This window comes from Macrotis lagotis, chromosome 3 (genome assembly GCF_037893015.1).
Source record: "Macrotis lagotis isolate mMagLag1 chromosome 3, bilby.v1.9.chrom.fasta, whole genome shotgun sequence".
In the NCBI taxonomy this organism is placed as follows: Eukaryota; Metazoa; Chordata; class Mammalia; order Peramelemorphia; family Peramelidae; genus Macrotis; species Macrotis lagotis.
In genome coordinates, this window is record NC_133660.1 from 63,797,025 (window position 1) to 63,810,963 (window position 13,939).

At 41.1% G+C, this 13,939-nt stretch overlaps 1 protein-coding gene across 3 annotated transcripts in view; it reads left to right on the top strand.

Moving 5' to 3' along the window:
• Nucleotides 1–7,157: 7,157 nt before the first annotated feature.
• Nucleotides 7,158–13,939, top strand: part of CENPE (centromere protein E) — a 99,265-nt gene continuing 92,483 nt past the window's right edge. For all 3 annotated transcript variants that reach the window (XM_074228770.1, XM_074228771.1, XM_074228772.1), the window contains exons 1-2: nucleotides 7,158–7,266; nucleotides 11,908–11,999. In XM_074228770.1, the coding sequence (XP_074084871.1) occupies nucleotides 7,211–7,266; nucleotides 11,908–11,999 (148 nt within the window). In that variant the 5' untranslated portion in view covers nucleotides 7,158–7,210. The remainder of the gene's footprint in view (nucleotides 7,267–11,907; nucleotides 12,000–13,939) is intronic.

Sequence of the window (13,939 nt, forward strand, 5' to 3'; positions counted from 1 at the left end):
AGTGAGATGAACAGAACCAGAAAAACACTGTATACCCTAAGAGCAACATGGGGGTGATGATCAAACTTGATGGATTCACTCATTCCATCAGTGCAACAATCAGGGACAATTAGGCACTGTCTGCAATGGAAAATACCATCTGTATCCAGAGAAACAACTGTGGAGTTTGAACAAAGACCAAGGACTATTACCTTAATTTAGAAAAAAAAAGGGGGGGGGGGGCAAGACCTTCTCTCAGTTGCTCTGGAGCAAAACTTATAAACTAAGGACTCTAACTACATTTTTGAGAGACAGAACCCACAGAGGGATCCAGTGAGGCAATTCTCCAACCCAAGGTAACCTGGAAAAGAGCGGAAAAGCTCAGCTCCATGGGATCGGAGGGGTGGCCCTCCAGAGTGAAGGAACTTCAGCCTCCCAGAGGCAGCCCCAGGGCACTGGGAGCCAGGGCTCACAGCAGCGGGGGCAGTTTCCTGATCTACACCCCAGGGAGCAGCAGTTACAACTTGGGGGGAACAATGGTGGGGGGATCCTTTGCCAGAGCGAGTACGTGAAGCCCAGCCCTCAGGGAACACAGTGAGCACTGTGGCCAAGGCAGTCCAGATCCAGGAAACAGAAGCAGGCAGAGCTGGTAAGCAGGAGCCACCACCCCCCCCCCCCCAGGGCATGAGCCTGCTGAGCCTAGGGAGGAGAGTGAAGAGAGACTGCCCAGCTCAGTCCTCTGCCTCTGGAACAGGACTCTGGGGCTCTGACCACATTCAGATCCTGATCACAGTCTAGGCCCCCCCATAGAATAGCAACCCCCCCACCTCAGCCCCATGGCAGAAGGGGGCACTTATATTCACAGACCAGGAGGGAGGACAGAGCCTCACACACTGAGATCCTTGTGGGGGAATCCCAAAAGCTCAGGAAGCACCCCAAAACCAGGCTCAGGCTAGAAAAATGAGCAGAGAAAAAAGAGGAAAACCATTGAGAAATACTTTGCCTGTGATCCCAAGAGGGATCAAAACACTCAATCTGAAGATGAGGAGGTACAAGCTCCTGAATCTAAAGACTCCAAGGAAAACAGAAATTGGGCTCAGGCTATAACAGAGCTCAAAAAAGACTTTGAAAATCAAATGAGGGAGTTAGAAGAAAAACTGGGAAAAGAAATGAGAGAGATGCAGGAAAAACATGAAAATGAAGTCAGCAGCTTAGTCAAGGAAATCCAAAAAAATGCTGAAGAAAATAGCATGCTTAAAAACAGCTTAGGTCAAATGGATAAAACAGTTCAAAAAGTTATTGAGGAGAAGAATGCTTTAAAAAGCAAAACTGGCCAGATGGAAAAAGAGATAAGAAAACTCTCTGCGGAGAACAAATCCTTCAGACAAAAGAATAGAATTCAGGGAGATTGCCATATTTTGCAGAAACACTGAACCACGAATGTAGGAGACCCTGATTGTGTCAAGGACTAAATTCTCCCTGATCTGACACTCTCTGAGCTGTTCGCATACTAAGCTGAATTCCACAGGTGTCTGAGAGTTAAAACAGGAGCCAGTCATGTACACTAGGCTGAAGAAATGCTTGCCCAGTTGCCCAACTCTTGTATATAGACAGACCATCTATCTTCATAAGCTAGTAATTCCCATGAGAAAAGAGTGTGACTTTTGCCATTACCTTGCTCCTTTCCTTTGGGAGGAGTTTTGTCCTTTTCCCATCTTTACTGCACCTTTCCCCTTCCCATGCCACAGCCCTTTGGGAATTCTGTGTTCTATCCTCCTTCCCTTGACCTACTGTCATAAATATGCAAACTTCTAGATTTGCATTCATTCATTCATAGATTATAAAGTCTTTGGGTTTCAACATGCATGTTCATTTTTCTTGTAATAAACCCAGTTTTCACCTGTTTCATGAAGTTGTGTTTGCCTATTGACAATACACACATACACACATATATATTTATATGTATCCAAATGCATACACACACATATCTATAGATATATATACACACACCTATATATATTTATTTATTTTAAAGAAAATCACATAGGAATATGACCCTAAAAGAAAAGTTGCAAGTTAAGTATAAAAGTGAGGAAAAATGAAGTTTTTTTTTCATACATTTGAGTTTTGTCTTGTGTACCTTGACTTAAGATTATGTTTCTTATTTTCTCCAACAATAAAAGCATCTAGATCATCCAGTGGTAGATAGGTAGCTTCTATTGTTTAGAATTTCTTTACCACTTCTTCATTCTTCTCCTTTGTTTCAGTTCAAGCTATCATATGGTCCATAACTAAAGCATATTTATGACCAAGAGCAGGGGGCAGTTGAAGTTAATCTATCAAGTTTCAAAAAAGCATGTCTGGGAAAGGAAACTGTCCTCAATTTGACTTCAGCACCTTGGATGCACTGTGCTTGGGGCAGGTGGGGCACATCTCATAGGTAGTAATAAGAATACTGTGAAAATCTCTACACAGTATTTTCAAGCCATCTCTACCAGCTTGTCAGGAACCCAATGACTGAATAAATGAAGGTGTACCATCATAGGAAGGGATAAGTTCTTAGTACTGTAATTCTATTTGGGCCAATCCAAAGTCACATAGTCTTATCAAGTTTACATTCCTCATTTTGTAGACTTTCCTGGTTTGTGGTTTTAGCTGCTTGCTCACAGGCAAGAGTGTTTTCTTGACTATGCCCTAGAATGTGCCCTTGTGAAGCAATAAATAGTCTGATAGATGGAAAACCTGTTTCTGGTTTTTAATGTATTGATCTGATGAGGTAAGAAAGCCCTGATGTTTCCATAACATCCCAAATTTATGAGCCAACCAAATACATACCTGCTGTTTACTACCTCAAGTCTGGCTTGTGCTGAATGGGCATCAGCTAATGATGAAGCTTCAGCCACTTCTCTGCTGTAACTAGCAGTCAAGTCTCCTTCCTCATTTCTGAGGCAGGAATCATTACTCTTCCAGTCTGCTCCTTTTAAAGGAATTTCCTTTAACCCTAAGGATTGGGGAAGGGGGTATGGTGAGGGGGAGCAAAGCATCCAGATATATAATACGCAGTCATGATCTAAAGTCTCACTTTACAGCTCAGGAAGATGTGGTGGGATTGAGTGTGTTTACACCAGTTACATTACTCCTTTCTCAGAATCGAATAAATCTATAACATCTGGAACCCACAAACTAGAGGGAACTTGGCTAAGAATCAGTTGGCTGGAAGAGATTTAAAAGGGTATCAGGGGGGCAGCTAGGTGGTGCAGTGGATAGAGCACTGGCCTTGGAGGCAGGAGTACCTGAGTTCAAATACAGCCTCAGACACTTAATAATGACCTAGCTGTGTGGCCTTGGGCAAGCCACTTAACCCCATTGCCTTGCAAAATCTAAAAAAAAAAAAAAAAAAAAAAGGATATCAGGGATAAAGGACTGAAGGACATAGTTCTTCCTGGACCAAATGGAATGGCCTGTCTAGAGGTCTCAGGGACCAAGCCAGGAGGATGAAAGGCATTGATCCCTCCAATAAAAAGGGAGAGTGCTTCTGAGACATAGGCTACAGTGACCTCACTATCAATCCCCACAACTGGAGTCTCTTGACTCTAAAGAAGGGAAGTGAGGAAGGCAGAAGTTTAAAACTGAGAATATGTCACTGTTGTCAACTAGGACAGACACCTATAACCCTGGATGAGAAAGAAAACATGTTTTTTGAATTTTAAAATATTTTATTTATTTTAATTTTACAATTTCCACCCCATCTTGCTTCCCTCCCCCCCACCCCCCCACAGAAGGCAGTCTGTTAGTCTTTACATTGTTTCCATGGTATACATTGATCTAAGTTGAATGTGATGAGAGAGAAATCATATCCTTAAGGAAGAAACATAAAGTATAGGAAATAGCAAAATTACATAATAAAATAAATGAGGTTTTTTTAAATTAAAAGTAATAGTCTTTGATCTTTGTTCAAACTCCACAATTCTTTCTCTAGATATAGATGGTATTCTCCATTGAAGATACCCCAAAATTGTGTCCAATTGTTGCACCGATGGAATGAGCAAGTCCATCAAGGTTGGTTATCACCCCCATCTTGCTGTTCGGGTGTACAATGTTCTTCTGGTTCTGTTCATCTCACTCAGCATCAGTTCATGCAAATCCTTCCAGGTTTCCCTGAATTCCCATCCCTCCTGGAACAATAGTGTTCCATGACATACATATACCACAGTTTGTTAAGCCATTCCCCAATTGAAGGACATTCACTTAATTTCTAATTCTTTGCCATCACAAACAGGGCTGCTATGAATATTTTTGTACAAGTGATATTTTTACCCTTTTTCATAATTTCTTCAGGGTATAGATTCAGTTAGTGGTATTGCTAGATCAAACGGTATGCACATTTTTGTTGCCCTTTGGGCATAATTCCAAATTTCTCTCCAGAAAGGTTGGATGGGTTCACAGCTCCATCACCAATGTATTAGTGTCCCAGATTTCCCACATTGGAAATAAACTTTTTTAATACGAGTCATAGGGATAACAGGCATCTATTCCCCTCCTTTTGCCACCTTTCCTGCCAAGCCTCTCCAGAGCCAAGTCAATGCTGAGTGATTACCCAGAGGTTCCTTCATTCCTTCCTGAGTGCTTTCTGGCACCAACTTCTAATCTCTCCTTTCTCAACTAAGAAAACCATGAGTTGATATAGATCTGGTACTCTGATCTGTATAAACCGTGTGAGTTGGAACTGTTCAGCCAAGCCTATGGGATCCTCCCTGGAGTTGGGATACTCTTTGGCAATAACCTGGATTTCTCCACACTACTAGGGTTTGAAACCACAGGTTTTGGCTTGATCAGGTAGGATAGAAGCTTGGGCGTTGATTGGAAAGTTATATTTTAGGTAGCTGGGTAGATTGGTGATTGATTGTTAAGAAGGTTTTCAAAAGATTTAATCTTTTTCTTCACTGATTCCAATTCAGAAGTATATTCTCCCTTGCCTCTAAGTATCATTTATCATAGCTGTGCCACTCAAGAGGTTGAGTTTCATATGTAATTTCTGGGGGCTTGCAATTAGGAATTACTATAATTTCCCTTTGAACTTTACTGCACAACTGCCACCCTTTTTAAAGGTGAACACTCAAAGATAATAACACTGCTTAACCAAAAATTCATGAAGTGTTTCTTTTTTGGTTCCCTAAACATTTGAATCATCAGACTTCTGGAAATGTTGGAGATGTTCATAATTTCCTGCTCACTTTCTCAATGAGGGGTGCAGGGGAGGGAGGGAGAGAATTCAGGAACTCAAAATTATTAAAACGAATGTTAAAAGTATAAAGTAAACTTTTCATGTAATTGGTAAAAATAAAATACTAAATAATTGTTTAATGGAGAATTAGCTGACAGTTCCAAAAGTTCTTGGTCCCCTGTAGAGAAAGGTTTTAGGAGTTTATTGTTCCACCATCCCAACCTCCCACCCAAGCCTAAGCCTCATTTTCCTCTTCTATGAAATGAGGGCATGGACTCATCCTTTCCAATTCCAACTTATGCTATGTATTCTCAAAAGTAGTTTTGAGGACTTGACCCCCAGAACTCAACATGAGCCCTCCCTTTGACACTCCTTCCCCAACCCTAACTCCTACATGTTCCCTAGGAAGTTCAAAGCAAATAAAACCAGGGGCAAGAACGAGCCTACATAGTATGGATAGGACTATAAGCTCTCCTTCCTTTTCCACACTCCTGCATCTATCATAAATCTATTTATCCTCCTTACATTAGCAACCAAATCTGGTCTTCAATAGACTGCTAATCTTTTGCTATCAAAATATCTTATCTCTCTTCTTAAGAATACATATCTCATAACCTTCCCTTCCCCCCCACCAAAAGAAAATTGGGGAAAGGGAGATTTATTCTCTTTCTTCCTTTAAAACTCTCCTTCCCTGTCCTTGGTCAATAAACTCCTTTCCTTTCAGGTTGATGCCAAGTGTCCAGGCTGGGCATGGCTCAGAGAAATGTAGTTTACAGGATGCAGTCCGGGGGGGGGGGGGGTGGGGGGTCACTGAATGGGGAGGATGATCCAGAACAGAAATTGCTTTGTTCCTTCAGAAGGATTCCATCCCAGAGACAGGATGGCATCATGAGTGTGGAAATCGTCCAAGGAAGATGGCGACACTTTATCCCACATGAGTGGGATTAAAATCCACTAAGAAAATCTTCAGAGACCAATTCTGAGGAAAATGAAGTCTTTCATTGCTTTTCTCCAGTAAAAGATTCAAATCTTATATCTAGTGCTGAGTTTGAGCTGGGCTCAAAGAGCAGTCAAGGGACATTATATGACCCCCTCCCTAGCCCCCTCCCCAAAATTCACTGAGTTTTTCAGGGTTTCACTCTATTACTGAAAAATCTACCTCAGCAACAAAGAAAGGCATGAAAGGTTTTCATAAAAATATGGCCTCACCATCCAGATGGGGTGCAAACAAAAAGATTTCCATATATTTATATGGAAATAATAGGAATATTCTGTGACTATCTATAACCTATAATTATCTAAAATGAAGTAGCGTCCAAGTCTAGCAGAAGGCTTCTCACAGAGCAGGCGGCTCACGAACTTCCCTTCTGGAAGGCAGAGACTTGCTGGGAATAATTCAATAATAAGTTTATTTTCTTGATATTCCTTAACCCCAGAGGCCCTCAGCAGGGTTGTGGGTCCTTTGAGTTTGAGCGGGAATACACCACTCGCCACCACTACTCCCTCCTCTGTCGGGAGAAGTCCGGGGCTGGCCCGGGCCCGAGAGGTTCTGCTGGCTGCCCCTGGGGAGGCCCCCCGCGGTTCCCCGGGGGCATCAGCCTTGGCCCCCAGGCCTCGCCCCGCCTGCTCTGCCAGGCTCTGGGAGGGAGCTGCTTGGCCCCGCCTCCTGCATAGACGCGAGATACAGCTGACCAGTCAGTCCCCTCCGCTCGCAGCGGCTCTGTTGGGATTGGTCGTCCCGGTTCCACCCATTGCCGGCTCCGCCCCCATCGGCCTGCGGCTCGGCCGGATTGGCTGCCTTTGCTCCAGAATCTTTAAAACTCCCCCTTTCCGGGTGGACATGAGCCGTCCCCCTGCTGGCTCCACCCCCACCCTCCTCGGACATGGATTGGCCCCCGTAGCTCCCGTGACGTCAGTGGAGCGACTCGGCCAATCAGACGCGGCGTGGGGAAATTTTCAAACGTGTTGGCGGCCGGCGGTTCCGTCCGGTTCATTGCTGCGTCCGGTATGGCGGAGGAAGGCGCTGTCACGGTCTGCGTTCGAGTGCGGCCGCTCATTAGCAGGTGAGCCCGCCGGCTTCCGAAGCAGGGTGGGCCGGGGCCGGGAGGGGGCCGAGGCGAGGCCCGAGGCTTGCGCAGGGAAGGCCCGGCGGGGAGACGAGGGCGCGGAAGGCGGCCCCACGTCCGGGCCTCTCCCCCTTGGCGCCCCAGGCTCCTCCCGCCTGCCCCTGGCTGTGGGCCGCGCCTGCAGGCCGGCTGCGAGCGCGGGCAGGGGAAGCCTTGAGCCCGGGTTGGAACGCCCCTCCGGCGGCAGGAGGAGCCGGGGGGCCCAGGTTCTGCCGTCATCCTCCTCTTCCAGATGGGTAAACTGAGGCCCAGGGAGAGGTAGCACGCCACCGCTCGACCCCGCCAAGGAAGTTCAGAGGTCGTGTGGTGCGGTTCCGCCGTTTTCTTAGCAAAAATACTGTTACTTTTCTTCTCCTGCCCATTTGACAGATGAGGAAACTGAGGCAAGCACGGGTATAAGTGACTCGCCTAAGGTCACAGATTGGACTCGGGAAGAGGAGGCCCAACTGCTTTAGAAATATATAGAGGGGCGGCTAGGTGGTGTAGTGGATAAAGCACCGGCCTTGGAGTCAGGAGTGCCTGGGTTCAAATCCGGTCACAGACACTTAATAATTACCTAGCTGTGTGGCCTTGGGCAAGCCACTTAACCCCATTTGCCTTGCAAAAGCCTAAAAAAAAAAGAATATGGAACTCAGAATTTAAAAAAAAGTCAAAAAAAAGCCATATAGAAATAGAAATGATCATCCTAAAGATTTAGTGAAGAGGAGCTTAAGAAAAATCAGAGGGGGAGGCTGGCCCAGGAGTCAGGAAGACCCGAGTTCAAATTTGACCTCAGACACTTAATATTACCTAGCTAACCCCATTGCCTTACAGAAAAACTTTTTTAAAAAAGAGAGAAATAAGAGATAAAGAAAAATCTGTTGTAGAATCACCTTCCCTCTAACTCTACTAGCCCCAAAAGCTTATTTAAACTCACAGACCTTCATCCTAATGATCTGATCAGGGTCAGCCTTCTTATTTTACAGAGGATGAAATTGGGATCCAGAGGGAAAAAAGGTGATTTGAGATTAGCCACGAATACTTAAGCTGAAGCATAATAAATTAAGCTCCAGTCCCTTACTCTATGAATCTCTCATTTAAAGTATGTTTCTCATAAACTACATATTGTTGAACTCTAGTTTTTAATGCCACTTCGGTTTTATGAGTGAGTTCATCCCATTCATGTGCACAGTTATAATTATTCGTCCTATTTTTTAGCTTGTTTGTTATCCTACTCCCTTTTCACCCTGTCCCTCCTCAAAAATGTTTTGCTTCAGATCATTGCCCCTCCCAGTCTGTCCTCATTTTTATCAGTTCCCCCCATCTCCACTTCTTTTTCCCCTTTCCCCTCCTAATTCCTGTAGGGTAAGATTTCTGTATCCAGCTAACCCTCTTTGGGTCAGTTTCAATGTGAGTAGAATTGCAGAATTCAAGCATTGGCACCACTAACTCTCATCTTTCTCTCCCCTGTAAAAACTCTTCAGTGCCTCTTTTATGTCAGATAATTTACCCTATTCTCTCTCTTCCTCCCCCTTCTCCCAGTGCATACTGCTTTTTCACCTCTTAATTTTATTTTGGGGGGCATCATCCCATCATAATCCTGCCCTCTTGTCTAGTTTACTTTTTGTAACTGCCCCAGTAATAATAAAGTTCTTAAGAGCTACAAGTATCATTTTCCCATGTAGTAATGTAGACAGTTTAACCTTATTGGATTCCTTATGATCTCTCCTTTCTACCTTTCGTTTTTCTTGAGTCTTGTATTCAAAAGTCAAATTGTCTATTCAGCTCAGACCTTTTTGACAGGAATGGTTTTTTATTCAATTATTTTTCATCATGTCCAATTCTTCATGACCCCATTTTGCAAGTTTCTTGCCATTTCCTTCTCCAACTGATTTTACAGATGAACTAAGGCAAATAGGATTAAATGACTTGCCTAGAAATATACTAGTATCTGAGACCATTCCCTTTTAACACTTATATCTACTTTATTCACTGTATCACTTAACGGCTCTTCAGGGATGCTTGAAAGTCCTCTTTTATTAAATGTCTATTTTTTTTTTTTAACTCTTGAACACACTCCATTTCTAGGGTAGATGAGTCTTGGTTCTAATACTAGTATGCTGTTTTCCACATTGCTAAATCTTGTGTTATCCTGACTGGGACTCCATCATATTTGAATTATTTCTTTTGAACCACTTACATTGTTTTCTCCTTGACCTGAGAGCTCTAGAATATGGGAGTTTTTGTTTTAAGATCTCTTTCAGGAAGGAGATTCTTTCCATTTCTATCTGAACCTCTAGGACATCAGGGCTGTTTTCTTTGATAATTTCTTGAAAGATGATAATCTAGATTCCAATTTTGATCATGGCTTTCAGGAGTCTAATAAGTCTTAATTATTTATCTCAATCTATTTCCAGATCCTTTGTTTTTATGATGAAATATTTTGTTTTATTTTTTCATTTTTTTTATTTTGTTTTATTGGTTTTTTGATGGCTTGTTGGCATTAGTTTCCTCTTGACCAATTCTAATTTTTAAGGAATTGTTTTCTTTAGTTAGTTTTTGTACCTCTTTTTCCATTTGCCCAACTCTGCTTTATGAAACATTATTTTGTTCATTGAATTTTTGTACAACTTCTTCCTTTTAGCCAGTTCTACTTTTTTAAGGAGTTCTTTTCTTTAATGAAGACAGAGAGAAAGTTTTAAATCACTTGACCTTTTGTTGGTATTGTTTTCTTCAGTATTTTTTGTGACTCCCTTTTATTGTTTGTCCTCCTTTTTGGAGAGGACCATGACTTCAGGGAAGTGATGCCATGACATGCAAGTGAATTGAAGTGAACTTAAGTGAAATGCAAAGTCACCAGCCTCGCTTTCTCCTCCAGCTGGAACCAATAGCCAGATATAGATCAGTATGATTGGAAATGGTCCTGGATACATTTGGAGGCCTTGGTTTTTTTTAAGATAAAAATCTTTAGCAGGTCTCTGTTTGATTTAGACAATACACATTCTGTGATTAAGAGTGGGTATCAAAGAACTGATGAAAAATGATCTCTTTTGTGTCTAGTATTGGGAGGGGAAGACCCACAAGGTTTCTGGCCAAATCAGAAATGATTGCTATTTACATTCACTTTGAGCCATGGGGCCCAAACTATGACCAAGTGGAGTTTGATGTGAAATCTACTGTTGGCCAGTCATTGAGTAATTTGAGTTTAAAACACGGTCCTTAAGAAAGGAATCTATATTCCTTTAGGCAGAGAACCCACATATAATATATGTGTATAGAGGAAGGGAAGGGAGGGAAAAGTGTACTAACCCTAAGACAAAAGTGAATAGTCCTTCCCTCAAAGAACTTATTATCAGAGAGTTCATATATTATGCATCCCTTCCATTATACAGTCTTTCAAACTTTGATCTGTAATCAGAGGACCTAGGTTCAAATTCAGATTGCCATTCAGTTTCTGTGGGAAGAAGTCATTTAATATCTCAACCTCAGTTTTATCATCACTTATACAAATGAACTTGATTAGATGATCTCTGAGGTCTTTTCCAACTCTAAACCTGTGACCTTATGTATTTGAAAATATCGTGTCACTGATTTCTCCCAACCCCAATTCTTCTCTGCAGAATAAGATTTGCAAAGACTGTATTGTGTATTTAGAAAGCTCTGCTAGCTGGAAGATTGTTAACTGATAGGATGAAAAGAGAATAGGACCAAAAGAGGTCCTAAAAATCTTCCAAACCCCAATTTAGTTACAATGGCCAATCCTGGTCCCAGAGAAAAGAGGAGGAAAGGCAGGGGAGAAAGCTCTAGAGCCACAACTTAATGGACAAATTATTTAACCTTAAACCTTCCTTTTCTCATTTGTAAAATGAAATGTTTGTTCTAAACCTCTGTGACATATTAGTTATGGATAGACCTTTGTGCTCTAGGTTTCTGATGCTATGACATTTGAGTGTGGAAAGGCAAGTATATTCTCAGTTGCTTTTTACTCAAATAATTCTTGATTTACAGGGGAGGATTCAGTGGGACAATATATTGGGAAGTGATTCTGATATTATCTGAAAACATAAATCTAAGTCGTTAGTTAAGAAACAATAGTAGAAACCAAATTTAACACTAGAACTGTAGGCATTGTCATAGTACATTTTTGAGCCTAGGGTTCCTTGTTTTTAAAAATGGAGATAGCAGTGCCCCCATCCTATATACTTCACAGAGTATTAGAATGCTTGATCTGGATCAGACTTTTAAGAGTATCTTGTTCAACTCCTTCATTTTATTTGATTTGTTTTTCCAAGGCAGTGGGGGGTTAAGTGACTTGCTCAAGGTTACACAGCTAGGTAATTAAGTGTCTGAGGTCGATTTTGAACTCAGGTCCTCCTGACTCCAGGCCAGTACTTTCACCACTGAGCCACCCAGCTGCCCCTTAACTCCCTCATTTTATAAACAAACAAATAGGCACACTGAAATCTAGGATCTTCTTCAAATCCAGTATTTTTTTTTCACTATGTTGGACTAGGAAAATTCCTTTGTAGACCATAAAGCAGTATGTAAAAGTGTACTGAGATGGGAATAATTATAATTAATAAAGAATTTTTCTTTTAGAGAACAAGATCTTGGAGATGCTACACAGCTTCACTGGAAGACTGAAGACCGACTCATTTCTCAAATAGATGGAACAAAATCCTTTGGTTTTGGTAAGTTTTTTGTTTTGCTTTTGCAAGGCAGTGGGGTTAAGTGACTTGCCCAAGTTCACACAATGAGGTTATTAAGTGTCTGAGGCCGGATTTGAACTTAGGACTTTCTGACTACAAGACATGTGCTCTATCCACTGCACCACCTAGCTGTCCCTAGTTTTGGTAATATTTTTAAGGAATTTCTTTATCTTTTAAAATACAGTGAAATGTTGTACTATACCTGAATGCTGGAGTAGGCATTAAAAAACAGATTACCAGTTTCCCTGTTACCAATTACCTATTTTCTTATTTTAGTTCATTGGGAACAAAGGAAATGTATAAATATTAATCTGCCACAAAAGACTAATTTACAGCCCTAAGAGTTAAGATATGGGTAACAAATCTAAATTTAAAATACTTTATGCCATTGTTGTTATTTTTGTTCTGTGAGAAAAACTAAGGTTTAACCTGTCCTCTACCTTTTGATTTTTCTATGTTTGGGATCATTCTTTTAAATAATTCTGGAGAAAGTGATATAATTGGGCTGATCTGATTACTACATAATATTTCATTTGAGACTTTCTAGGGAAACTTCTGTTACCTATGGTTACCAGTGATCTCTTAGTCTCCAAAATGATCTTTCCTCAATTCTAATCCTTCTTGATCTGTTTGTTTTATTTGATACTACTCTACTTTTGCACACTTGATTATCACTGGATTTTCATGGCATCACTCAGTCCTGGTTCATTTTCTCACACTATGTCTTCCCTCTTTGTAACCTCACTACCTTTTGAAGGATTTGACTGTCACCTCCAAGATAGCTATATCTAGACTCAATCTTTTCCTGAACCTTAAGGTCTTCAATCACCAATTGCCTATTACATATTTCAAACTGGATGTCTCAGAGATATCTTAAACTCAATATGTACAAAATTGTAGTCATTATCTTTCCCCTAATCCTTTGCCTCTTCCAGACTTCCTTATTTCTGTCGAAGGCATCACTGTCCTTCTAATCTCTCAGAGTCATAACTTTGGCAATATACTGGGCTCCTAACCTCTCCATTTCTAATAAGTTGCCACATCTTGCTGTTTCTATCTTTACATCTCACATCGTTGCATCGTGCCTGGCACATGTTTAATAAAGTGTTTAGTAAATACAGCTAATTGCTTGAGATGAAGCAAAGGAGGAGAAGATGAGTGAAGTTAGAGAACTTTTTGAAGAGAAAGGGAGCTTAAGATGAATGCCTCAACTTGAGAGGTAAAATCTTCTGAGTAAGGAAGAAGTTTTTATAATATCCACTATAGGGTGTAATAGTCATAAATATTAGGATTATAGAATGATGGATTTATAGCTGAAAAAGACACAACCAGTCATCTAGTCCTTATAAGGAAATTAAAGCCCAGAAAGAATAGTAAATGGTAAAACTAGATTCAATTATATGAGAATCTCCCCATTCTTATGTTATCTTCCCTTTCACTCAGGTATCTCATAAAAATAATCTTTCCATATTTTCAAGATTGTGTTGCTTTCAGCATGAATTTTTTTTCTTTGTGTTCTTCTTGGTCTGGTCCAAATATCTCTTTTTGTCTTTATCTTCTTACATTCTCTTTGAACTTACTCATATAGCACATCTGACACTGAACTGTTTGGATTTAAATATATTCCCTGGAATTAATAGTGAAACCAGTGATGAAAACACTGGCAGATTTGTTTGATTGTTCATCTGTTTGTTTCATCTGTGAATGATCTGGGGATCATTTGACTCTGTTGAAGTTCACACCGTGGTTTCAATAAACCTTGTTTTACTTTGGAAAGCCCATTCCCAGAAACAGGGATCCCCAGTTCCAGTAAAGCAGTTTGAATATAGTTAGATTGCTTTTTTTATTTTTCATATAGATCAGTTATGTGATCTCTCTACTAATGTCATTTAATGTATTGGTAACACCCAAGTCCAACAATT